General features: G+C 41.9%; 1 protein-coding gene across 2 annotated transcripts in view; it reads right to left on the reverse strand.

Moving 5' to 3' along the window:
* FRMD3 (FERM domain containing 3) overlaps window positions 1-25,913 on the reverse strand; it is a 149,779-nt gene that overhangs the window by 119,840 nt on the left and 4,026 nt on the right. Inside the window, exon 1 of one of the 2 annotated variants that reach the window (XM_027670776.1) lies at window positions 20,645-20,807. The exons of the other annotated variant lie outside the window; for it this stretch is intronic. Coding sequence (XP_027526577.1) covers window positions 20,645-20,743 — 99 coding nt within the window. The 5' untranslated portion in view covers window positions 20,744-20,807. Of the gene's footprint in view, window positions 1-20,644; window positions 20,808-25,913 lie in introns of those variants that run through there. 2 annotated transcript variants of the gene reach the window in all.

Consider the following 25,913-nt stretch of genomic DNA (forward strand, 5'->3'; position numbering starts at 1 on the left):
CATTAAAACCTCTGAGTTTTTCACATTAAAACTTAGAGATGCCAGACATTTTTTACAGTTAAAAAGTGTAATCTTTTTTGAAGTATTAAAAGCTGCTTATCATATTGAAAATCATACCTCTCAAGGTCAGAGTACACATAATTTCTTGTATAAAAGTACAGCAATTTTGTAGAAATTAAAGTGCTCAGTAGAGTTGAAACTCACCTTTCAAATTTGTAGATGACATTATGGACAATGCCAAAACAAGGCAAGTGTAAATCTAGGTTATATCACCCAGAAGACTGTGACCATGCCAGCGCAAAACTGGGCACTAGCAATCGTTCAGGATTCCCCATGCCAAATTCAAAACAAAGTATTGAAATGTAATTTATTCATTGAAATGGGGTTCCACTGCTAAGCATCCAGACATTTATTACCTTCTTGGAAGCACACCTAATAAACAACCAGCTTCACAGCCCATGCATCCTTGTCCTGTCAAGGAAGGCTTTTAAAAACCTCTTACTTGCTCAGTTAATTTTGAAATATGACAAAACTCATGCTCTCATAACACACACCTACTTTGTTTCCTAAAATCATATTCTTATTACAAATAATCATTATTCATCCTAACCCCTAAGCAGACAACCGTATAATAAAACAAGACATTATTTTGCTACCATTATTTTGTGACCACATTATCCCAATATCATATCCTCTAGGCTGCCAAATGCCATTCTGCTCCACTGGTATCTTTCCAAATAATGATGCAAAGATCTTTTCCCTGGTCTACCGCTTCAGTATATCCTTTTGTGCAGTCACAGTCCCTGGTTCTCAAGGAGGAGTTCAGCCACCCTAATATCTGTTGGAAGAACAACACAGCAAAGCACAAACCAAACGAGATTCTTGGAAAGCACTGATGACAACATTCTCCTACATGGAGCCAACAAGATGGAGTAGCCAACAAGAGACGGTGGGCTGCTGGACTTTATATTAACTAAAATGGAAAGTCTGGTTGCAAATGTGAAGGTTGGGGGTAGCCTTGGTTACAGTGACCATGACATCATGTAGTTCTGTATTATGTGAGAGAAAACAGGGCAATGAGAAAGATCACAACACTGGACTTCGGGAGAGCTAACTTAAGCCTCTTCAGGGACCTTCTGGGAAGAATGTCATGTCCTGCATGGAAGGGGTGTCCTAGAGAGCCAATATTCTAGGATTACTTCACCCAGGCTCAAGACCAGTGCATCCTGGTGAGCAAGAAATAAAGCAAAAGAGCAGGAGAAGTGCATAGATGAGCAAGGAACTCCTACCAAAACTCAGACATAAGCAGAAGGTGAAAACAAGGACAGGCCACCTGGGATGAATATAGAGATGTTGTCAGAGCATGCAGAAATGCAACAAGAAAGGCCAAAGCCCATTTGGAATTAATCTGGACAAGGATGTGAAGGATAAGAAGAAGGGCTTTTTCAAATACATCAACAACAGAAAGGAAAGTGTGACCCCGCTTCTGTATGGAACAGGGACCATTGCAAAAGAGGCACCAGAGAAAACAGAAATATTGAATGCTTTCTTTGTTTCACCAGCCCTAGGAATCCACAACCCAGGAGACCAGGGACAAGGTCTGGATGAAGGCAGACTTTCCCTCAGTCAAGGAAGACTGGGGTAAAGACCACTTAGGTGAGCCTGACATCCACAGGTCCATGGGCCCTGATGTGAGGTATCCATATGTCCTGAGAGAGCTGGCAGACACCATAGCTGGGCTACTCACGATCATCTTTGAAAAGTCATGGCAATCAGGAGAGGTGCCTGAGGACTGGAAGAAAGCATATGTCAATCCAGTCTTCAAAAAGGGCAAGAGGGAGGACCCAGGGAACTACCAGCCAGTCAGCCTCATCTTAGTCCCTGGAAAGGTGATGGAATGGCTTATCCTGGTTGCCATTTCTGAGCACATGAAAGACAAGGCAATCAGGAGTAGTCAGCATGGATTCACCAAAGGGAAATCATGCTTAAGCAACCTGATTGCCTTCTATGATGGGACAACTGGCTGGGTGGATGACAGGAGAGTGTTGTCTCCCTGGAATTCAGTAAGGCTTTAGACAGCGTAAAATCTTCAAAGTCAAACTCACAAAGTATGGTCTTGATGAGTGGATGCTGAGGTGGATTGAGAACTAGATAAACAGCAGATCCCAGAGGGTCAAAATAAGTGTCACAGGGTCTAGTTGGAGCCCTCTTACTAGTGGTGTCTCCCAAGGTTCAATACTAGGCTCACTGTTGGTTAACTTATTCATCAGTGACTTGGATGAAGGGACAGTGACCTCATCAAGGTCACTGATGACACAAAGCTGGGAGGAGTGACTGATACCCCAGAGGGCTGTGCAGCCCTTCAGAAGGACCTCAACAGGCTAGAGAGATGGGTAGGGAGGAACTGTCTGAAATTCAACAAAGGCATGTGCAGGGTCCTGATCTGGGGAGGAATAATCCTGACCAGGCACCAGCACAGCCTGGGAACTGACGTGCTGGAAAGCAGCTCTTTGGGGAAGAACTTGGGGGTCCTCACGGACAACAAGCTCTCCATGAGCCAGCAGTGTGTCCTTGTGGCCAAGAATACCCTGGGGATGCATTAGGAAGAGCATTGCCAGAAGGTCAAGGGAGGTGATCCTGCCCCTCTACTCAGCCCTGGTGAGGCCACATCTGCAGTGCTGTGTCCAGTTCTGGGCTCCTCTGGACAAGAGAGACATGAAGCTCCTGGCATGGGTCCAGCAGAGGGCTAAGAAGATGATTAAATGACTGGAGCTCCTCAGGTATGAGCAAAGACTGAGGGAGCTGTGCCTTTTTAGCCTGGAGAAAAGACTGAGAGGGGATCTTGTCAATGCAAAAAAGTGTCTGAAGGGAAGGTGTCAAGAGGATGGATCCAGGCTCTTCTTCTAGTGCCAGTCAAAAGGATGTAAAGGCAACAGGCAGAAACTGATGTACAGAAGTTCTACTTAAACATGAGGAAGAACTTCTTTACTGTATGAGTGATTGTGCACTGGAACAGGCTGTCCAGAGAATTTATGGAGTCTCCCTCAGTGGAGATATTTGAAAGCTGTCTGGACACAATCCTGAGTAGGACAGTGCTCTAGGGAACCCTGCTTGAGCAGAGAGGTTGTACTAAATGACTTGCAGTGGTCCCCTCCAACCTAAAGCATTTTGTGGTCCCTCCAGTGTTTTCATCATTTCCACCAGCTAATCTTCATCCTCCTGTTCCCAGTTGTAACTCAGCATATGAGGTGCCTATCAGGACCCTATGACTTTATGCCTCCTTGTCTCATTCCTCATGAGTAAGAGAGAATAACAATCACCTATCCTTCTCAGCTCCCACAGTATACTTCTTAAACTTCCAAAACAAGAAACATAATCTATATTTCCTTACAGGCCAGACCTTTTTCAGAAAAAATAGAACGCAAAATACATACCATTATAATGTTCCAATCCCCCTTTTCCTTGGCAAAAAAATTTCCTTGACAATGTATCAGAGACCACTACATCACACTGCCCAGTGTTATTTCTATGACTGCAGGTCTCTATCCTGGCAATAGTCTTAATTTAAGAACTTGGGCTCAGAACATGGGCTCAAAAAGGAACTCAGTTGCATTTGATGATTCAATAGTTACTGCCTGCCTTGGTGAACACTGTCCAATTGCAACATATTAAAATGTATTGGTAAAAAGGTTTCAGACTTTTCACTACTGTTTGCCATGAACTAAGAGCACATACAAATTCAAGTACAACTTCTCATCTAAATGGCAGCAAGCTGTTTTATTTATATATATAGTATACTATTCCATTGTGTGTCTGTGTCCTTAGACATGACTAGGACGTGTATTTTTGTGTTTCCATAGCAAAACGATGTCCTCATCCATGCCTTAGGCTCTGTGGCACTATTGTGATAATGTGATAATGCAGTAAACATTGCTATCACCATCCATGGAAATGCACTCCACATGTTTCACTCTGTGTCAAGCTGTCACTTGCATGTTGGCTCTAAGCTCCTTGCATTCATTACATATACTAAGACAGATGAAGTATCTGAGTTTTAGTTGTCTGGTTTGGCTTTTTCAAATTACAGAAATTAAATAACAGACATTCTTAACAAAACTTGCACTACATACATTTATAATTTAAAAATGGCAAATCCTGCAAAAAAAGGGTAATATGGTAGAGAAAAACAATTTACTAGCATAAATTCTTTTGCAAGAAAGCAGAAAAGGGTACATTGAAAATCTGTGACAATTCTAACACTGAGGAACAATGGGCTCTGAAAGAACATGATTCTGTCTTCATCAAATTATAAGCCTCTGAGAGGCATATGGTGTAATTTCTGGAAATTCCGAATGCTTCCTGTGTTGTACTCTCTATTTGTACTCCCAAATGGTTGTCTTGTAAACAATATTGAAAAACATAATGCTTCAGATGACCTGGTGTGGCTGAATTCCAGCAGTAATACTGCTGTACATAAGGTAATAGCTTTGCTGGTGCAAATCACAAAGACACAGGAAAGCTTAATCCTTAACATCCCTCTGAGACATAATATCTACCTCACCCAGCAGAAAAACAAATTTATCAATTAAATCCCACCAACTCTGGAGCAGTGACAATGTAGAGATATCCTGGATGTCTACTTCTCTCCTGAGCCCTTTAGAGGGACACAGTGACCCTGACACAGCTACACTGTGATTAATGCAAGCTCTGCCTCCACTCTGTGCAAAACAGGAGAAGCTCAGAAGGCAGACAATAAATATGGATGGTATCTTGGTTTTCCACACTGGATGTAGCAAAGCACATTCTCATTCGTGAGCTCTGCAGAAGACAAGTTCCAGTGCAGTGCAAGACACTATCCCACACAGTCACCTGAGGAACTAAATGCCTCTTAGGGAATATGAATCTCAGGGAATATCTTCCCACATGAATGTATCTACATGTATAGAGGGGAGAGCATTAGTGTTTCTATTCAGATTTGGAATTTTATAGTCATTCTTGCAGAACTCAGGAAGTGCTCCAAATTAAACAGCCATTACAGCCTCTCTCCCATCAGCAGCTTTTATCCTTAAAATCTCCTTTTATCCTTAAAATCTACACTTCTCAGCATGCCCCATAGGAGCATTACAAATAGACATTAGGGGATGAATGGTTCTACTACAGTCACAAAATTCATGTAAAGCATCTCATTTCTCTGAGGGACTGGACCACATCAGTCAGCTCATTTCCTAGGAGAAGTCCTGACTATGACTGTGGGTCGCTGCAGCCCCACTACAGGCATTTGCAATCTCATATTGTAAATTAGTAAAACTAACCTCCACTACTGCCCAGTCTGGCTAAACCTTCATATTACCCACATTTAATTTTTCACTCACTACTGCTGTGTTCTAAATGCCAAATTCTTCATCAAATCTCCAAACCACAAAGATCAAGACAGATGGAAAGCAACAGGCGACTTGTACCTCCAAGCACTCTCATTCTTGTTTGGGGATAAAGGCAGTCACTCAACATTATATCTTGCAACATTTTATTAATTGCCTCACTGTCAGGGAACTGTTTCAGAATTTGCTTTTTAAAATTTGTCATGCCAGCTAAGCCATTGGAAGTGCCCAGTGCACAAAATCGGAAGTGCCCAGTGCACAAAATCAGAGCTTTAAACATTTTTCATTCACTTAACAGAAAGCATGTTACATGCCAAATCCATAGCCATAGTTCATATCCTTATATGCAGTCTTCACCATTTGTGGTCTCCCTACATAAAGAACAAAATTCGACTATGAGCATATGCTGTGTTACTTTTAGGCCACTAACAAGACGAAGGGTATCATCAATATTACAGCAGATCTGCACCAGTTAAAGCATGTCTGCATAGATGAAGGAGCAATCATTAAGGCTTTACAGACTCACTTTTCTCCAGAGTGTATAAAATCCTCCCTACACGCCCTCAAGTGCTGGAATTCATTTTGATTTATGATTTAGCTGAAAGATGTGCAAAAGCAAGTACAGCATTAACTATGGACTAAGTGCCCAAGACAGCACTGTGGTTTTTTTATTCCAGTGAGTACATAAAATATCATGTGTTCACAAATTGTGTCAAAATGATGTTTACTTTGAACAGAAATACACAATTATCTCATTCACAAATCAGAAACCTCTCAGCAGGACAACTCAACTCATGGTATTTCTGCAAAGAAATACTGGTACAGGAATCCCACTGCACCTTTGGGAAACAGTACTTTCCCTTTTATTTGCCTCCTTTCATAAGAATACATTTAGCTGATCTATTTCAGAAATGCATGGGAAAGGCTAAACCGTTCAAAATGAGAAAAACAATATTCTATAGAAGCAGATTCAATTTTAACTACAAAGCAATATCAAATTTGTATGGACGCAATTGAAAAACAGAATTCATTAAACTGGCTTCCCCATGGATTCATAATCTTTCTTCGTCATTCAGTCTGCAGGCTAAAACACTCAGAATTCTCCTCCAGCAAATGTTTTGGTTACTGCGTAAGCACTGAATCCTCTGGAGAGAGAGAAGACAGAGGAAGGTTAGAAAATGCAATTTCTTCTGCATCTCTCAGAGAAGTGCCAAACATTATGCAGCTCTGCAGTTCACCACGATCATAGCTCTTCTTCTCTGAGTACTGCAAAGTCAGCAAATTGTCAAAAAGAATTTACATGTCACTGTGTCTACCTGCTTGTTCTTTAAAAAGCAGAAACTAGGAGTGAGTGGAAAAAACCACTTCAGTGCAGTGAACAGAATAAAGAATTTTCTTCCTCAGCAGACTACCTGTGTGGCCAAGTGTGAAAGCAAAGAGATTTGCTTCATAGAGAAAAAGGATGGTAAAAAGGACACTAGCAGTACTGAGAAAGGTAGCAAGAGAACCTCAGAGTTCTGTTTGAGGCAGGGGAGAAGCAAGGACATCACCAGCATAACTGGCAACCTGCCAGTAGAACATAGTACTTCTTGGGCCATACCTCTCAACACCTGGTAGACTTTCATCCTTCTTGGGAGTACCACCAAAGTACTGTTAGTCTAAGCAGAAGCTGGGCATCAAAATCACTACTAGAAATCAGTGCCCTCAAAATGACAAAAGCTCCTCCTGTGAATGGTGGGGAGAAGAAGAAGGGGAAGGCAACTAAATCAACATCTGCACCTTCCCTTTAATTTTCTAACCAATAAAAGAAAAAGCTTTTAAAGCAAGTTAATGGAAACATATCAAATGCAATGAAAGTTCTTCTATCCTCAGAATGCAGACTATATATGGAAAAGCTGAAAAGGAAATGCAACTTTCTTACAGTTTTTGGATTACAATATAGTTCTGATCACAAAGCAAGAAGTGCATTCACAGAGTAAAAAGAACTGTGAAGATAGATGTTGGAGCTATGAAAATGTTCAGTTGGTATCTATTTTTTCTGGACACAAGATACCCACTGAACTACTCACCACCTCATGAGAGAAAACTACGTACCATTTCCTGTACATAGTTTAAACATCTTGTTTAGATTGGATGTGTAAGCAAATTCTAGTGCACACACACACAAAATTAAAATACGTGAATATTCATACAGAAGAATATATTAGCAGTGCTCAGTTTTAACAGAAAATTCATCTAGGGAGAAACGGGGGTTTAGTTTTCAAAAATTATTCATTTCCTCATGCTATATAAAAGCACCTGCAGGACATAGAAACATTTCCACTACACCTGAACCACCCCAGTATCGTTCAGGATTTTTTCATGTCAAAAATCTGTACTATAGAAACTGAAAGTGCTCAATCTCAGTTTAAAAATAGGTAAATATCATTAAGGCTTTGTAAAAGACAGGAAAAAATGTACTTTGAATTGAGAGGGGTCAACCTAGCAGACCATGAAAATAAAGATTTTTCTCATTTTAAAACCAATTAAAATAAATTAAATTGGTAAGAATAACCTAGCTAATGACCAAGAGGTGTATAAATTGAAGGTTTTAAGGACAGCCTGGTTGTTACAAAACTTGATTCTTATAAACTGTAAAAAAAAGACATACAAACAATTAGAATATTGTAAAAGCCTTACAACTACACAGATTGTTACAGGTAAGTTACAGAATGTATACAAACACATATATACGCAGTACCCTATGCAAGGAGTATGTTACAAAAGCAACAAAATATAACAAGTGAGTCAAGATAATTCACTGAACCAGTAAATTACAAAAGATTACCAAAACAAACAAATCAAATCAACTGAACAAAAAAACCCAGAAAAACAAACCCATTACAAAATATAGCATGAAACTTCTGGTAATCACTGTCCAAAGACTAACTCTAGATCATTGTCATCAAAGTGATGATCAAAAAAGTACCTTGGTGGTGAAAAACATCAATGGACAAAAGCAAGCAATGATTTGCAGAATCTATAACAATTCTGGAACAGACTCTGTGAAATAATCACAGGAGCCAACAAACCAGGAAATTATGCTTATAAACCAATCTAGGTTTCTGTTTCCAAGACAGTGTATTGCCCCATTCCAAGGGAAAAGTAAAAATCATAACTTAGTAGTGCCATGAATAGAATCTCTGTAAAAAGACTGAAAACTGTTTGGTGGACTGAAGAAAAGGGTAATGAAAAAGAGATGCAACTGGCGAGTTATATGATGGCCTCCAAAGGGAGTCTGGGTTTAGGCACAGTATTGATATCTTAATCCATGATGGAGAGGGCAGTAAGCTAAGAGCTGCTGAAAGGCAGGAGTAGCACTCAAAACCACTGGGGCTGCAGAGAAGAACTACAATTCCTACTTCCCCTTCTGCTCCTATCTAACCCAACCCCTGTAGTTCTTGCTACGTTCACAAGCTGCACAAGCCTCTAACAGAGCAGGGAGACAGCAAGTTATTTACATAAACCTAAATGAAACAGCTCCTCCCTTGATACCTTAAAGCAAATGTAAAATATGGAATAAGGAGGGAAACAGAGTAGTAATAATTAACTCAGCGATTGTAATTGTAGATTTAAGAACTATGTGTTCTTTCACCGGAAAGAGCTTCTACATAACAGAATAAACCAAAAAAACATGTGCAAATGCTGGAAAGTTGAAGTCAATACTGTTATCTTTGCATTGCATCACATAACCACTGAACTCTCTACACAATTGGAGTCTTATTCTCTTCCCCACATATATCAGCATCCCACTCCTGGAACTTCTTTTCTACAGCAGCATTTCCCCCCCCAAGTTAAAACTCAGACTAACTGTATTAATTACTTTGTGAGGTCTCATCATCACAATATGAATTAGGCATTCTCTGATTGTGTTTTCACTGAAATTACACCATAAACTCCTCTGGGCAAGACACATCAGACTCTGATTCTCAAGAAACTAGAGGATGAAAATTGCTTTTTATTTGGTTCATATAATCCATGCACAAAAAATAACCAGAACTGTTCTGAATACACTGTCCTGAAACCATGTAGATTATTCATTTTCCACTTAGGTATGCCACTCCTCTTGCTTTAACGTCCACAAGGCAGGAGCGTGGTTTGGTTTGGGGACTGACAACTCCTGCTCAAGTCTTCTCCGTTCTGGTTGCCGTTATGTACCAACTGCCAGACCATATGAGAAAATTAATCAGGAAATCCTGGCAATGTGAGTGGATTCTCCAGTCAAAACAGAAAGCCTCCCTGGATCTGCACCTAGCAACTGGCAGGGTCATAGCGAGCTGCTGGAGAGATTTTATGTGAATGATTGAATCTGCAGACTGAATCACCCAAGGCATCGTCTGTAAAAGCCTCTGCCATTTCCTTCCCTTTACCAGGATGGAGCTAAAGAAAATTCACAGAGCAGGAGTAAGCAGGGTCAATGTGTGTGGTGCACTCCACCAACTGGCACACTGAATGTCTCAAGATGAAACCTTGAAGTCACTTAAGTTCAGGCTGGCCCAGCACAGCTTCAGAGTTTAACTTGCACCCCAGCTAACTGTCCCATCTTACATAGGAGCAATCATCACACTCTGACTGTGCAGCATTTATCTTTGTTACTCAATTTTAAATTAATAGAGTGAATGGGAAGAATCAGCTGTCCTTTATTCTGAAAAGCCTAAAGAAACAGGATTAGAAGTATGTTCTGTAGCATCTCTGTGACATGCATAGCACTCCATAGAGAATCTCATCTGCATTTTTGCAATTACTGTTCAAAGAAATAAAGAAATAACCATGACTCATTTCTCACTCTACTATAGGGCTTGAAGTTTGTGTCCGTAAAAATAAAACCAAAAAGAACACCACTAACTGAAGTTTTGCAGAGTACTTTTGTATTAGACTCTGTTGCTAAGAGCATTCAAACAAAGAAAGGAAGGAAGAAAAATCAAGAATCTGTTATCCCAGAACAGATTACAGGTACAAATCCAAGAATTACAGCCACAGATTCAAAACACAGCTGTTTAGTAAGCACCTACTAAAAACAGTGTTACTCCTGATTAAACTACCACTGACTGTTTAAGATCCTCCTCACAATACTTCAGATTTTCCACTTAAAAGGACAGTGTCATGAACACAGCTATCATTTCACATTTTAGTACCAAACTATTAAATACATCTTTAGTCATCCACAAAATCTTCTTTTCCTTCTTCTTCTTCTTTTTGAAAACAGAGATTGCATTTATACTAAAACTATTAAAACCCTCCAAGCATTCTGGGGTGTTGAAATCCACCACCCATACTAGCACACTGCTAGGGCACTTCCTGACAAAAGTACTGTCTTTCCCAATTAACATTCTTTCTGACTAGTTCTGAGGCATCACCTGGCAGATAGGGGAGTCCAGGAAAAATTCCCAAAAGGTAGTTCACATGTAGACACTGTTTTGGAGACAAAAATGTTTGACTAGCCTCTGTGCCTGGTAACAACACAGTCTGACCTTCACGCATTAATTTCTACATGATTTGACCTCATTTATATTTAATAAATTATTAATTCCTGTTCTAAATTCTCCTGATACTGTTTGGGTTTGGAGGGTGAGAGGATTGTGGGTTTGTTTTCATTTTGTAATCCCATTTCTTTTCTACTTCTGTTACAGTATATACAGTGAGCATATATATGGAGAGCATGAAAAACATTTTACACAGTGTTGTCAGAAATACACAGTCATCTTAGTAACATGTGCCCTTTTACAGTAAGCTTACATATTACCACACCAGGACAAAAAATGGGCAGATGCAAATCATTTTGGTTTGGGTTTTTTTTAAGTACAATTCTATTCCAAATAGAGTTGTTATGGGGAAAAATGTCATTGTGAGATAATACATTTGCAAGGAGTAAAACATGCCCTCAATTCAGATTGTTTACTTCTTTCTGGGGCTTAAGTAAACAAGGGAAAAATACCTAGTACTTTTAATGAAGATGTTGACTCATTTGACATATTTTTCAAAGGGAACATTTAAAGAGCAACCATTTTGCAGCCACTTAATACTTATGTTTCTCACTGCAATTATTTTGAATGGTCAGATTTCCAGCTATTGCAGCAGTTATTTCTATTTGTGAACACTTCTGCTGAAAAAGAACTGAAGGTAAGTATTTGGTTTCTGTAGCCAGGTCTGGGTAGTGGGGGAGGCTACAACAGTGGCTTCTGTGAGAAGCTGCCAGAAGCTTCCCCCATGTCCAGCAGAGCCAACGCCAGATGACTCCAGGACAGATGCACCACTGGCCAAGGCTGAGCCAACCAGGGATAAGTAACACCTCTGTGATAACATATTTGAGGAGGGAAAAAAAAAGTTATTAGGCAGAAGAAAATTGCAGCAAAAGAAGAGTGAGAACACGTGAACAACAATGTAGACCAAGGTCAGTGGAGAAGAAGGGGGAGGAAGTGCTCCAGGCACCAGATCTGAGGTTCCCTTGCAGCCTATGGTGCAGACCATGGTGAGGCAGCTGTGCCCCTGCAGGTCATGCACCCCCATGGAGGTCAGTGAAGGTGCAGAGACCCACCTGTAGCCCGTGGAGGAGACCCGCACTAGAGTGGGTGGATGCCCAAAGGAGGCTGTGAGCCCGTCGGAGGCCCATGCTGGAGCAAGGTCTTGGCAGGAGCCTGCTGACCCATGGAGAGAGCAGCCCACGCTGGAGCAGGTTTTCCTGGCAGACCTTGTGACCCTGTGGGGGACCCACACTGGAGCAGCCTGTTCATGGAGGACTGCACCCTGTGGAAATGTGACCCACATTGCAGCAGTTTGTGAAGAACTCTTGCCTGTGGGTTGGACTCACACTGGAAAAGTTCATCAAGGACTGTCTCCCATGGGCAGGACCCCACAGAAGCAGGGGAAGGACTCCTCTCTTTGAGCAGTGGCAAAACCAACAACTGACCGTAATCGCCATGTGATTACATCTCCCTGCGCCACTGGAGGGAAAGCGGTAGAACTTGAAAGGAAGGAGGGGTGGGGAGAAGGCGGTTTTAAGATTTATTTTACTTCTCATTCCCCTGCTCCGATTCTGTTAGTAATAAATTTAATTAACATGCCCATTCTGAGTCTGTTTTGCCTGTGACAGTGGTCGGTGAGTGATCTCTCCTGGTTCTTATCTCAATTCTTGAACCCTTCATTATATTTTCTCTCCTCTGTTCAGTTGCAGAGGGGAGGGAGAAAGAGGCTTTACTGGGTACCTGGCATCCAGCCAGCATCATTTCTGGTTATGAGCAACCTTGACAAATTTTATATATTTACTTAACGTTATACAGATTGGTATGATACATTTTTCTCAAGTTTCCAGCCAGCAGAAACTTTCAGTCAGGGCAAATTTTTTCTCTAAATCTAACGGTACTAGATTATCAATGCTCATCCTTCAATGCTCAAACTCTGATGAACAGGAATATAATGATTACTGTTGACACTTGGCCTACTACTGCCATAGAACACCATCTATCTTGACAGCACAGTGAAATGGCGAGAGCTGATTATCAATACACCTCCACCAAAAGTATGTTGTTGCTGCTATTATTGTTGTTACTATCATTATCACTACTATTTCATGCCAGAGAGAAAAAGAGATAGCATTCATTCATTTACTGCTGAATTATTACAATTGTGTTTTCACTATCAGAAAAGGAATTAAAACAGAGTGAGAAGAAGGAAATCCAACAGGAACAAAAATGTGATTTGTAAGGTCTAGAATGGATCTCTGAGAAAACAAGGCTAGGGAGAAAAATGAGGCTGTATTTAAGCAATTAAAAATGAAGGAACAGAGAAGAAGCCCCAGCTGAAGAAAGAACTATGAGGAGAGATATTCAATATGCAGCAGGCAAAGACACAATCAAAGTCATCTGCTGACAGTTTAATTTTAACAGGAAAGGGAGAGAAGGATTATCTGGACATTACAAACTTTGCGATCAGGTTGATATTATCCACACTGGGGAATGGAGGGAGAGTTCAAAAAGTGAGAGAACAACAAGATGAAGAGAGCCATTTCAGTATGTTTGATTTAATAAGCTAAAATATCAAGAAGAACAGAGACCTGTGCTACAGAAAACAAGCATTTTATCACAGAGAGAATTACTCTCCAGTCCTCCCAGTCCACATGCTTTTTTTGAGGAGAAAGAGAAAAATCAGCTGCCATTTCTTCCATTCTTTAACCTAAGTGTTTAAACCTTTAATTTTAAATATAATGTCTGTTCCAGGGGACCAGCAACAACCATACAGACTCCCTATCTCACCTTCCTATAGAAAAGGCACTAATCTCTCCTTTTGTTAAAGATAACTTCAGGAGCACTGATATATGCTGTTAAATAATTCCTGACCTCTACAGAAAATTCAATCTAGGCAAATACAACCAAAAAGTGAAAATACAGTACTTCCTCACCAATGATTCATTTTGGCCAGTTAATTTCACCAAATGATCACTTCTCGGCTGCCTCCTGTACTAGTATCATTGCACTGAAGATGCTTAGACAGATGAGGGCATCTCAAGGTCTAAGAAGACTAAGCCTTATGAGGTGCCAAAAGCCCTTTCAAGATGAAAGAATGCATGAAGTTCCCACTAAGCACTCTGTATCTCATGGGAGCCACTTTTCTACCTCACAGGACCAAAATTATGATTTGCAGTATGGAGATATAAGCTGTGGTGCATTGTGCTATTGATTTTGCAGTTGCCTTCTATTATTACTACAGCTCCACCCCTACCGTTCAGCTAGTGTCCAAACACGCATGACAATAAAGAATGTAAAAGCCTTTATGCAAAGCGGAAAAAAAATGAAAGAAGGGTAAAAATGAAAACGATATACTTACATTTTAAACTAGTAACTATCCTTGTAACTACATAATTTTGTCTAAGGATACCTGCATTTTTCATAACTTTTTTTCCTCTACACTTCAGCACCAGGCCTCACCAATATATTAAATTATCACCTCCATTGTTTCTATTTACTGAAATACATGTTCATCTTCAACCATGGCTTGGGCAAGTCCCTAAGCACACATCTCAGTTCCTCCACCTTCATTTACTAGCAATCAAAACATGACTTACAATCACAATATACAGTAAATAGACAGTTAAAACGAAAGACAAGATCACAGTCTTTAGGATAGATAGAATTCAACATATTAATAAGTTTTAGCCAAACACTAAAGCAGTTCCGCTGCAGTTTAGTATCTGTTGGATAAAATCCTGCATAAACAACTTTGTGTTTTCATTTTAAAATAGCACAATACAAAAACAGAGTTCATGATTTGGTAGCGATATGGCAGTATTACATATAGGTAATGTTCCTTTCCTTTACAAGAGATGGAGAAATTGATGTTAAGCAAATATGAAGTTTCAGAAACACTTAACAAAGGCTATCAAGGCAATTAATTTCTTCATTTGTAATGAGAAGTCCCAACACCCTAGTAACTTTCAAGCAGCACTGTCTATTCCTTGTTTTCTTTTCAGCCCTGGAAAGAGCCAAGAGCACATCTGCAAGTTATTAATTTTTAAAAAACCAAACAAACAAACACGAAAACACACATTACAGCAACTTTAATCGAACACCTTCAATTAACCCACGGGCTTAGCTTAATTAGAGAGTATTCTCATCTGTAACTCTTGCCAAGAGTACCTATGGTAACTGTACAATTAGAAGCTCAATCGTGAAGTCAGGAATACAAGCACTAGCATGCAGTTTCTAAAACATGCCAACAGAACATGGAAAGGAATTGGTCCTAACTTGCATCCCCTTTCTTATCTCATTTTACTATTTTTAACTGTTATAGTATCAATCCAGCAGCTCAAGGCACTTCCTGGTTACAGTTCTGACATTGCTTACGGGATAAATATAAATTCACTAAATCTCCTGCCTGCTGTCTACATAATCCTTTAACCTCTCCTTTTTTGCAGCTATCGTCCCCCACCTTCTTCTCATCTCTGGCCTCTCTGCTTTTTTCATTCTCATGCTGCCTTCCCTTTCCCACCTATTTTTTTCAAATCATCAACATCTAGCATACCTTTACAGTGAGATTCATGGTCACTACTCTTTTACCACAGTCTGCTTCAGCATGTTATTTTGTTTTTTACACTTTACTGAGTGATGGGAACTAAAAAAGTTCTCTGGTAAGCAGATTTCTATTAAATTTAGCATCTGCCTGCAAGACACAAATCAAGAAGAAAATATTAAGCAAGAAGGTAACTTTCCAGTCACCAATGTGGTACAAAAAGAATAAGACAGAACAGTGTATGTCACATTTAACAGAAAATTAGAAAAAAAAAAAAGTCAAGCATCCAAATTGTTACCCAAACTACAGGCAACAGAATTCAAACTGCACAGAAGCTGATGGCAAATTAAGGTTTGAAAAACACAAGGCCATTTTACACTACTGAGTCATCAGTGGCAGAAAGAAATGAGCTTTCTCAGATTTTGTCACCTTCATTTTAACTTATGCAAAAAGAGGTAAAAGGTCTAAGAACTGACCATGAATAAATCAAAGGTTTGCTCTGCTTATTTTCTTCTTGATTTCTAAACCAGTTTTTAAAAATTATGTCTTTTCCTTGCTCAAGAAATTCAAGTTTGTTTTTTTAAACAACAATCAACTAACTATTTAGATACATTTGTTTTAAAGAGCTGTAGTGTAGCAAATTGATATTTTTGGGAATATCAATACAGAACTTTGCTTGGGAAAGCTCATACAAAGCAAAACCTGTGTCATTAAAAAGCCCCATTACCACACAGTTTTACATATGGGCTCAGCCACAAGAAGATCCACTCACGCAGTATTTCTACAAGTAAACACAGAGACAGAAAGTTCACTACCACCATCAACAACAAGCTCCAACTGAGAGAAAAGCCACATTCATGCCAAGCTTTCCTCCAGTTTTTCACAACTGGACCTGAACAGCTCAAGGAATAAAGTAAACCTTTTACCAAGGAGTGAGCAACTGGCCGGGCTTAAACCAAGACTTGGTTTAGGCTATTGTTACCAAAACGTTAAATAGGTGCATTAAGTTATTGCTTGAAGCCTTCAAAAACAGAAGGTGCCCGTTATGTCAATTACTCAGAAGCACCACATTAATACCTCGAGAAAGGAGGTCTTTCTGCTATGCCAGATACATTTCCAGTAGTTTTGAAGACCTATTTCCCCCACTGCCCTCTTTCAAACCTTAGTTCTATCAGGCGGGCTGCACAAGCAGGTCACCTCTTTCTCTTGCCAATGGAAACAGGCAGTGGCCACTGCCCTTCAGGCTGTTTTTCATAACCTCTCAATTTTAGCTGTTCCACTGCAGCTTCACCCTACTGCTGCTTTAAGACTGCCTGACATCAAGTCCCAAAGAGACTTCACGAAGAAAAAACATGAAAAATAAACATCATCACAAGAATTAGTTAAGTGTTCCTTGGGCCCCAGCCCTTTCTTGTGTCTGTCATCACTTTAGCTAATTTGCAGTCACACAGTCTCTCAGATGAGGAGGACAACACGCTGAATCTTGACCTTTGAGCTGCAAACCTAGCCTTGAGCAACTTGATGACCTACATGGCAGCTACACGACTCGATAACTAGTTGGCTGGAATCTGCAAATGCATGATTCATTTTTGATTCTCCCCGCACCATCCCGTATACTGTCACTACATAATTTCTGAAAGCAGGCTTTATTATCATGTTGGCTTGATGGAACATTGCTTTGAAAGAACTTTAATAGTAAAAGGAAAAATGTATTTTCTTTTCCTACCTAAACACTGAAATCTACACAAGAAGGAAAAAAATACACACACATATATATCTATTCAGCATCTAAATATATCTGCTCTTGCTTACTTTTCCTAAATGTTTTAGCTGAGTAACACACCATGCTGGTTGCATATTTTGTAGGGCCAAAGATCTACAGTGCACCTGAAAATTACCAAACATCTCTGCACTGAAGTGATACCAGGGTCCTCTGATGCTAGTCCCCATGTGCAAGCCAGCTGCTGGAAAGATAAACTTGAAAAAGTAGGATACAGTAAAACTTAGTGGGCTAAACTGCAGCAAATCATCAGCCACACACCTCACCATCCAGACCAGCCACATATCTCCCCTCCCTTACCCCTGAAAATGCACAGCTATAATTTCAGTCATTACAGTTCCTTACTGCATCCTGTGTCCCTAAGAGATTCTGCTGGCATTTCTCAGTGTTGTAGAATTAGGCTTTCTTATCCTTTTAATGACCAAAACACAGCTGTCCAACATGTTCCAGCCGGCACAACCATGGCATCTCTGCTGTTAGCCCAGCAGCACATCATCTGGGCTATTTTGTCCAAGCGAATTTGCATTGATATGCATATATAGAAGTAACTTGCAACTGGGTTGGGGTTTTTTTCATTTAAAAAAAAAAAATTTGCTAAACCTCTTAGTAAGTTTTGTCCACATTATGAAGTTCAAATACAGGTCCAATAGAGAGGCTAAAGGCAAAAAGTTGAGTGCTTTGGGATTCGTTAGTCTAGTGTCTTAAAAGCTATGCACATACAGGAGGATAAATAAATTATACAGCTAGATTATATCTCCTCTGTCTATACAGTGATAGGTAAGGGGTAGATACCTTACAAACGGGATTAAGCAGTTTGAAGTGTGTGGCACAGGAAAGAGTGACAGGTAAATCGGAATTATGAAATATCATTAATTGCACCTTTCTGATGAAGTGACCAAGAGCAAAGTAGTTCTTCATACTAGGTTCTGCATTTACATATTTAGAATTTCAGTACCTAAAATCCTACAGGAATGCAGGGAGAAAAAACAAGCAGAGGCATTTCCGCCTTTTAAATATTTTTGTCAGTGTGCAAACTTAGAAAAACAAGTTCTAAACGAGACTGTTACAGAATTCAATCTTCAGAATTACCCTTAGAACTGTAATAGTTAAAACATGTTCAACTGTGACTTTTCCTTTGCTTGCATTACACGCAGAATGAGGCACAACAATGCAATACGATACAACTGGTTCTGGGCTCATTATCTCACCTTGCACAACATAACACTTGAAGTAATAACTCTTTTTTTCTACCCTGTGGGCACTGAAGGGCATACTCTTAGCACGTGTAAATCTGCCAATTGCTACAAACCTAAAGAGCTGTAAAGACATCATCTCAAATTCTGACTTTAAATTCATCCTTGTCTAAAGAGACTTATTTTTAAAGATGCTAAATAAGTTAAGGAAAGCTTGCATTAAGCTCCAAGAAAAGACTCCGAAGGCCATGTTGCTTCCTACCCATTAAAGCTATACTCTCATAACCATGCTATTTATTTAGAAGAGCACTAGAATGACACAGGTACAAGACGTTTACAGTAATTTCCTGTTACATCCAGGCTACATGCTGTTTGAGAGTAACTGGTACGCAACTACAGACTGCGAGAGGATTGGTTGGAGGGCAGCCCTACAGAGGGATCTGGGGGTGCTGGTGGGCAGCAGCTCAGTGTGAGTCAGCAGTGTGCCCGGGCAGCCAGGAGGGCAAACCCTATCCTGGGGTGCATCAGACACAGCATCAGCAGCTGCCAAAAGCAGATCATCCCGCTGTACTCAGCCGTGGTGCGGCCTCACCCTGAGTCCTGTGTGCAGTGCTGGGTCCCACAGTTTGAGAAGGACATGAAAGTCCTTGAATGGTCCACAGGAGGGCAACAACACTGGTGGAAGAGCTGGAAGGCATGTCCTGTGAGGAGCAGCTGAGGACCCTGGGGTTGTGTAGTTTGGAGAGAAGGGGCTGAGGGGTGACCTCATTGCTCTGTACAGCTTCCTGAGGAGAGATGTGGAAAGGGAGGTGCTGATCTCTTCTCCCTTGGATACAGTGACTGGAGATGTAGGAATGGTTCAAAACTGCATCAGGGACGTTCAGACTGGACATTAGGGAACGTTACTTTACCAAGAGAGTGGTCAAACACTGGACCAGGCTTCATGGAGTCAATGCCCCAAACCTGCCAGTGCCTTTTGGCACAAATGCCTGCAGGACATTTGGACAATGCCCTTAGTAACAGGCTTTAACTTTTGGTCAGCCCTAGAGCACTCAGGCAGTTGGACCAAGGTGATTGCTGTAGGTCTCTTTTAACTGGAACTCTCCTCCTCTATTCTAGTATTAAATAGCTCCATTGAAACTAACAAACCCCATAATTTGGTCCAAGTGAAAATGCAGCTTGCATGTCATGGCATTTGATTTTTTTAAGCCATAATGGTCTTTGCACAAGATCATTAACTTAATTTGAATTTGTGCCTATTTCATACTACCAAAGAGACAGAAAGACCAACTGTGAACGATAAACTACTTCCTAAAAGGCTACTCACTAACCGATTTGGGTACGAAATTAATCTCTGTGATTCTATGAATGCCATGGAAACTTCAGAGGGTAACTTAATTTTAACACTTGCAATTTAAGAATCTTTAAGTCTTCCATAACGTGCCAGAGTTATGGTTCTTGAGGGGACACGTGAAATATCCCTGCTTTCACACACTACAAACATTGCTGCTCCACCAGAAATTCAAGGACTTCTCCTCCCACCCTTATCCTTATTACTTGAAGGAATAAAAAAGGGACTAAGTAATTAGAAAGAGGGACTACAGCGAAGTTGCTTTTTTTCCAACTGCACAACTACTAGCACCGAAAATCCTTCCGTAAGTTATCTTTTCCCTTAAATGAAGAGGAAGAGAGGACAGCGCTTCATTTTGAACTCTGCCCGCTACCTCGATAACTGCCATTCCTGACACCACCCGCCGCGGGCCTTGCTCCCAAGCCAGGGCTTTCCTGGCATCGGAAAGCGGGTGGTCCCTCACACCGTCTTCGCAGCGAGCAGTGCCCACCGGGGCGCTCCGCTACCGTCCCGCGGGACAGGGAAGGCAGCGCCGGCAACTCCCTCTTCGCCCGGACCATCGCAACCCGCAGGGCTCCTCCCGCCCGCGGGGATGCCGTGCCGGGGCTGCCGGAGCCCGGCGGATCCCGCTGCACTGCACGGCCGGATGGGCTCCCCGCCGTGCAGTGCAAGCTGTGGCGTAGCGCCGGGAGGCGGCAGAACAGCCGTGTCTGCCCGCGCCGCAGGTGCGCGGAGCTCCGCGCCGACAACGACGAGTGCGAGGAGCGGAGCTCCCACCGCGGCCGCGCCGAGCAGAGCCGAGCCGAGCCGAGCCGAGCCGAGCCGCCGCCCGGGCCCTGCGACCGGGGAGCCACCGCCCGCCGAGCCGCCCCCCCGCCGCCGCCCCTTCCCGCGCTGGCACCTGGATGTGGCAGGAGATCTCGGAGTCGTCCAACAGCCGCACGGTGCATTTCATCTCCGCGCTCAGCGACCTGATGCTTGAGCTTCGAAACCGGATCATCCCGGCAGCCCGCCTGCCGCCGCCCCGCAGGCAGCCGCAGGGGGCCAGCCTGCAGCGGCACCCGGCCGACCACGGCACGGCTCGGTGCGACACGGCACGGAGCGGCACGGCACGGAGCGGCGGCAGCGCCGCCCCTCAGCCCCGCGGCTCCCCGCCGCCGCCCGCCATCCGCCCGCCCGCCGCGGCTCGGCCGCCGCTGCGTCAGGATGCGCTCGGCTGGCCGGCCTCAGCCTCCTCCTGCGCCCGCCTCCGGCATGGCACGGCACAGCATGGCATGGCCCGCGGGGTCATCTCTTCGCCCTCACCTGCTCCTTCCGCATCTCTGCCCCACCGGCCGCGGCTGGGCGCTCTGCCGGGCTCCTCTCCGTGGGGCTGGCACATCCGGGAGGGACACAGGCAGCGTGATTGTTTGCCTTCCCCGCTACGGGCGTGCTGCTCCTGGTCTGAAGTGCATCTGAACGACTGGTGCTCCCCTGAGAATGCCCGGTGCCCTGCAAAGGTGGGACATCCCCCAGGCTCCTGGCGGAGAGTGGAGTCCCCACGCTGCCTGCCCGCCAGGAAAGTGAGTCTCCGGGATATCCCAACACAGCCCGAGGCAGAAGGAGAACCCTGTGAAATACATATATACGCAGTTATATAAAAAAACCTCACCAAAGATAAGTGTACGCTAATGATAAAGAAGAAAATATAATGCAACCTAATGTAAGAGTACAAGCTTTAGAAACTTGTTTCCTCAGGGGAAAAAATGGCCCATTAGGGAACAGCAGTCTCACCCCATTTATTGTCTAAGTGGGAAAGAAAATACAGCATTCAGTGTCTTCATTATTATGCCCTCCATCACAAAAGGCTATATCCATTAGTGCAAAACCTTGCAGGAAGCAAGCACCAACGTTAACTAGCCTTGAAACATGGATCAGCACTGTGTTAAAAAAGGAGCACTTCCCTTTGCAGTGTGAAATGAAAAACAGCCAGTACAAAATGGGATGTGACTGGAAATTTACAAAGAGAAAAGATGCACTGACAGCCACACAGAAGGTGTATTTCAGTTATTTTGCCTAGTTGTCCACGATTACTTGTAAATGTTCATATTTTGAAAATATTTCTGTGTGAAAGTATTGTTCTTTTGAAAATCCCACGTAAAAGCCAAAGGGCTGCTACCCCTGTAAACTCTTTCTTTAGTTTTCTGCTGGACTGCTAGCAGGAGGAAATACAGACAACCACAAACAAATAAAAAGTTTATAAAGCTCAGATTACCATCAGCTAATAAATATGCAAAGCCCTTTAATGTGAAACATAAAAGAAAAGCTATACGCATATGCTTCTCAGAAATTATAAATGCTTCCAATTGCATAGTGAATACTGAAGGACACCAGTGAGTATTTAAAAGAGATTATTCACCTCAACAGCTGCAGTCAACCCACAAGGTATGGAAGAAGGTCCTTATCAGTTGAGACACCAGTTAGTTGTGGACACCCACTCATTAATAATAAAATAACACTTTTTGTCTTACAGTCGTACAACATGGGAACTCAGCAGCAAGATTTCAGCCCACATGCAGACTGACTCTCAGGTGACACAGATTTTCCTTCTTCTGGTACAGAAAGAATCTTTTCTTTCTAACCTAGATATTTTAGCTTTCCCTTCAATCTCTGTAGCACACCTTTCTCCATCCAAAAGGGGAACTATAAGAGGGAACTAAGCCATTGATGAAGATTTAGGGAGCAGGTGAAAGTTTACCACTGTCTGAGGGTTGTTTTTGGGGTTTTTTTGCTTTACTGTCAGGACCACATGGAGAGGGATGAGTTTCCTAGGAGTTCTCAGAGTTACATCAACAGTGATGACTATAATATGAAACCTGCATCTTCAAACTGTTGCACAGTGTGGTGGTTTGAAAAACCTTTTCTCTGGGGCAGTAATGGTTTGCCCCACTGATAATACTAGACCAATCAAAGGTTCATATGCGCCCTACGGAAATTACATACCCACAGCAACGGAAGAGAAAGTGGTGAAGTAGTTTTAGTAGGTTGGTAGCCATGATCTCAACCACGAGGAGGCAGGGGGCCAGTGAGCCTCTCTGGGGGCCAAGAGCCCCCAGCCCCAGCTGAGGCTACGAGAGACCCGGTGTAGTGTCAAAGCTGGACCAGGTCCTGTAATCAAGAGGTGGGAGAATTTCCTTACTGTCAGCAGCAGCAGAAAACATGGAAAGCGGCAGCGGAGCAGTCCTGAACAGAGACAGCAATGGCTGAAAGCCAAAAAGATAGCCAGTAGCAACAAGATAATATGAAGCCGGCTGAAGGACGCAGAGATGTTCCTGCAGGAGGGAGAGCTGGCAACGAAACAGAGGAAAACTCAACAGAGCTGGTTTGGGGTAAGACTGTATTAATTTCCCAAAACTCAGAGGCCTGTTGAAGAGGAGGGGTGGACTTCCAAACCTTTAGGGAGTCCCAAAATGCAGCGGCAGCTAGAGTGAAACAGAGGAGCCGAGAAACCCGGAGTCGTCCTGAGAGCTGAGCCAGGATGGAACACGGGGGAGGTGGCCGTGCCCTCTGCTGCTGCTGCTTCTATCGTGGTAGCAAGCTGAGACACAGCAAAAGAGCTTTGCTAAGACTGAACTGAAAGCTGCCTTCAATGTTCTACCCCAAGAGGAGTGAAGATCTACAAGGAAATCCCCCGAAGGCTCGGGCTCGGGGTTGAAATTTCCACAAAGTAAGAACCAAAATCCTGACTGCCATACTTAAATCTGCTGCCTTAGGAAAATGAAGGACACTAACCAGTGCCACAAAAAACTGAAACGAAGGAACTGTGGCCTGTGCAGTGACAGAAAGACTCTTCTCTTTCCTTCTTGGACTTTTATTGAAGGAAAAGAGGAATTTAATTCAATGTAAATATATATATATATATAGGTGTAAGTAAATAAACCTTTGTAAATATTTTTCCCTTCCCCCAATAACGAATGGTTGTGTTTTGTCTGAAAACTCTCCTCATGAAGTGAAAAAGATATCAAGTCCATACCATCACTAAACCCTCTCACAGGGGCAGACTGTGGGAGGGGGGCTTGAACTTAAAAATTGGATCCTTGGGAGTTTCAAACCACCACACATAGCAAGTGTGAACTAGTGCGTACTGACAGCAGCACAGCTGCAGGAACACAAAGCTCAGCAAAACTTTACTTGCCTGTTTTCAAGACAGGCCACTCATGTCTTTTTGCCACTTTATTTGCTTCTTTAATACCCCATACCATGTTGACCTGAAGTGCCTGAGAACTCTGTGAGAAAAATAACATATTTCTCTGTCAGAACTGTCACTGCTTAATGCAATAGCCACATTCCCATTCTTTGTTTGTCTAACTGGTCACTGAATTTGCTTTGAGATGAGTTCATGTGGATGGCCCAAGGGACAGTAGCTTATACTTCCTATTTACCTTTGAACTGCTGACAGATACAAAGCTATGTTTACAGACAACAGGGAACACTCATGAGCTTGAGTAGTACTTTGATTTCTGGATGATTCTTTATGGAGCTAAATTACAGAATGTAATAGTCAAGGATTTTCCCTTCAAAGACTGACAATCACAGCAACTTTAGCTCTTTCAATTAATGTTTATAATTTAATTAAATATGTAGACATGTGGTTTAGTTTTGGTTTGGTTTTGGGTTTGGTTTTTTTTTCCCCAAATACTCAAAGATTAATCTATAAATACAATTGCTGTGGCTGTAAATACTGCCTGCCTTGGGTCAGACCTTGAATTGCAGCATAGGTAGGCAAGAAACCCAACTCATTGTCACCACAGGGGTGCCCTGCATGGCACACTAAACTCCTTCCCCAAGGCCCACACCTACTCATTGCCTTCAGCTCGGGCCCCTCACAGAGGTCTCACAGACAGCTCATACAGCACGCACAGGAATTAGCTGTTGCTGAGAGATCATGGTGCCACACGTAAACAGTGACTTCATTAAAATTTATGAAGTCTAGGACAATTTAAATTTAACCCAGTTCCCTTATACAGTAGGATTAGGAACTCCAGCTCTAAAATATTTTAGCTGAAGGCAAATGATCTGGATATTATGCTTCTCCAGAGCTTATCCTGAAGAGTGGAAGGTGAGTTGAGCTAGGTATTGAGCTAGCAATGAACCAGAAGTTCAGAGAGTAGTTTCCTATAGTCAGGAAAGTGTGAGTTTTGCTGTCAAGGTCACAAAGTCCACAGAAAAGTTAGCTTCTTAAGAATTCTAGAGATCCTGTTACAAAGCAGAAAGTTTGGATGACTTCTGAAGGATCTAGTTCACAAGGCAAACAATTTTTTCATACCAAAGTCCCAAACTTTTGTTATCTTTTGTTATCTTCAATGGAATTGCCTTTGAGACACACATTGTATTATTGTAAAATATGTCTAGCACCAAGCTGAAATTAGCAATGAGCTAACTGAAGAGCTGGGCATACTGGGCAGCACTCAAAAATGAAAACAAACAAACAAGAGATCCCACATTTACAGGATCTTTTTGTTTCAATCTTAAGTAATCATTAAAAAAATCACTTTATATAAAAAACAATTGTAAAAAAAAAAAGCAGGGGGTTGCATCTTGAAATAAAAAGTCTCCCACATCTAAATATTACACCAGTACCTTGAAAACTTTATATAAAATATTAATACATATATCTAACAAACTATAAGAGTATTAAAATATACATAAATTACAAAGCAAAATATTTAAATAGCAAAAGTTATATTGTTCACTGAGGGCATAGTTGAATCAGAAGCTGAAATCTGAATTCACATAGGGTTTCTACTTTATTTTACATTACAAAAACAGTACAAAACCATTATATATTCATTGCATGAATGAGAAGGCAACAAGACACGTAAAATATTACATTATTTGACAGCAGTACTGTCTCAGTTTGAAGAGCCTGGAAGGTTTGCTAACGAGGATGAGTTATGGGACAAAACAAACTCCTCTCTCTCAGCAATTGTGAATTAAAAAATTACGGGGCTTTAATCGAGGAAGTGTGGAAAACAGAAGAGATAACAACCCTTTATTAAAAGATATATGTATGTTAGCAAAAACAGTAACAGAACACAAAAAAAAATAGACAGTAGTCCTAGAAAAAAAAAAGTCTTGAGTGAATACTTCTCTGTCCTTTAGCGCAGTCCTAATCGTGGCCTGCAGGGGCG

The sequence above is a fragment of the Neopelma chrysocephalum genome, unplaced genomic scaffold (genome assembly GCF_003984885.1).
Source record: "Neopelma chrysocephalum unplaced genomic scaffold, ASM398488v2 Primary Assembly neopelma1_96936, whole genome shotgun sequence".
NCBI classification, from domain to species: Eukaryota; Metazoa; Chordata; class Aves; order Passeriformes; family Pipridae; genus Neopelma; species Neopelma chrysocephalum.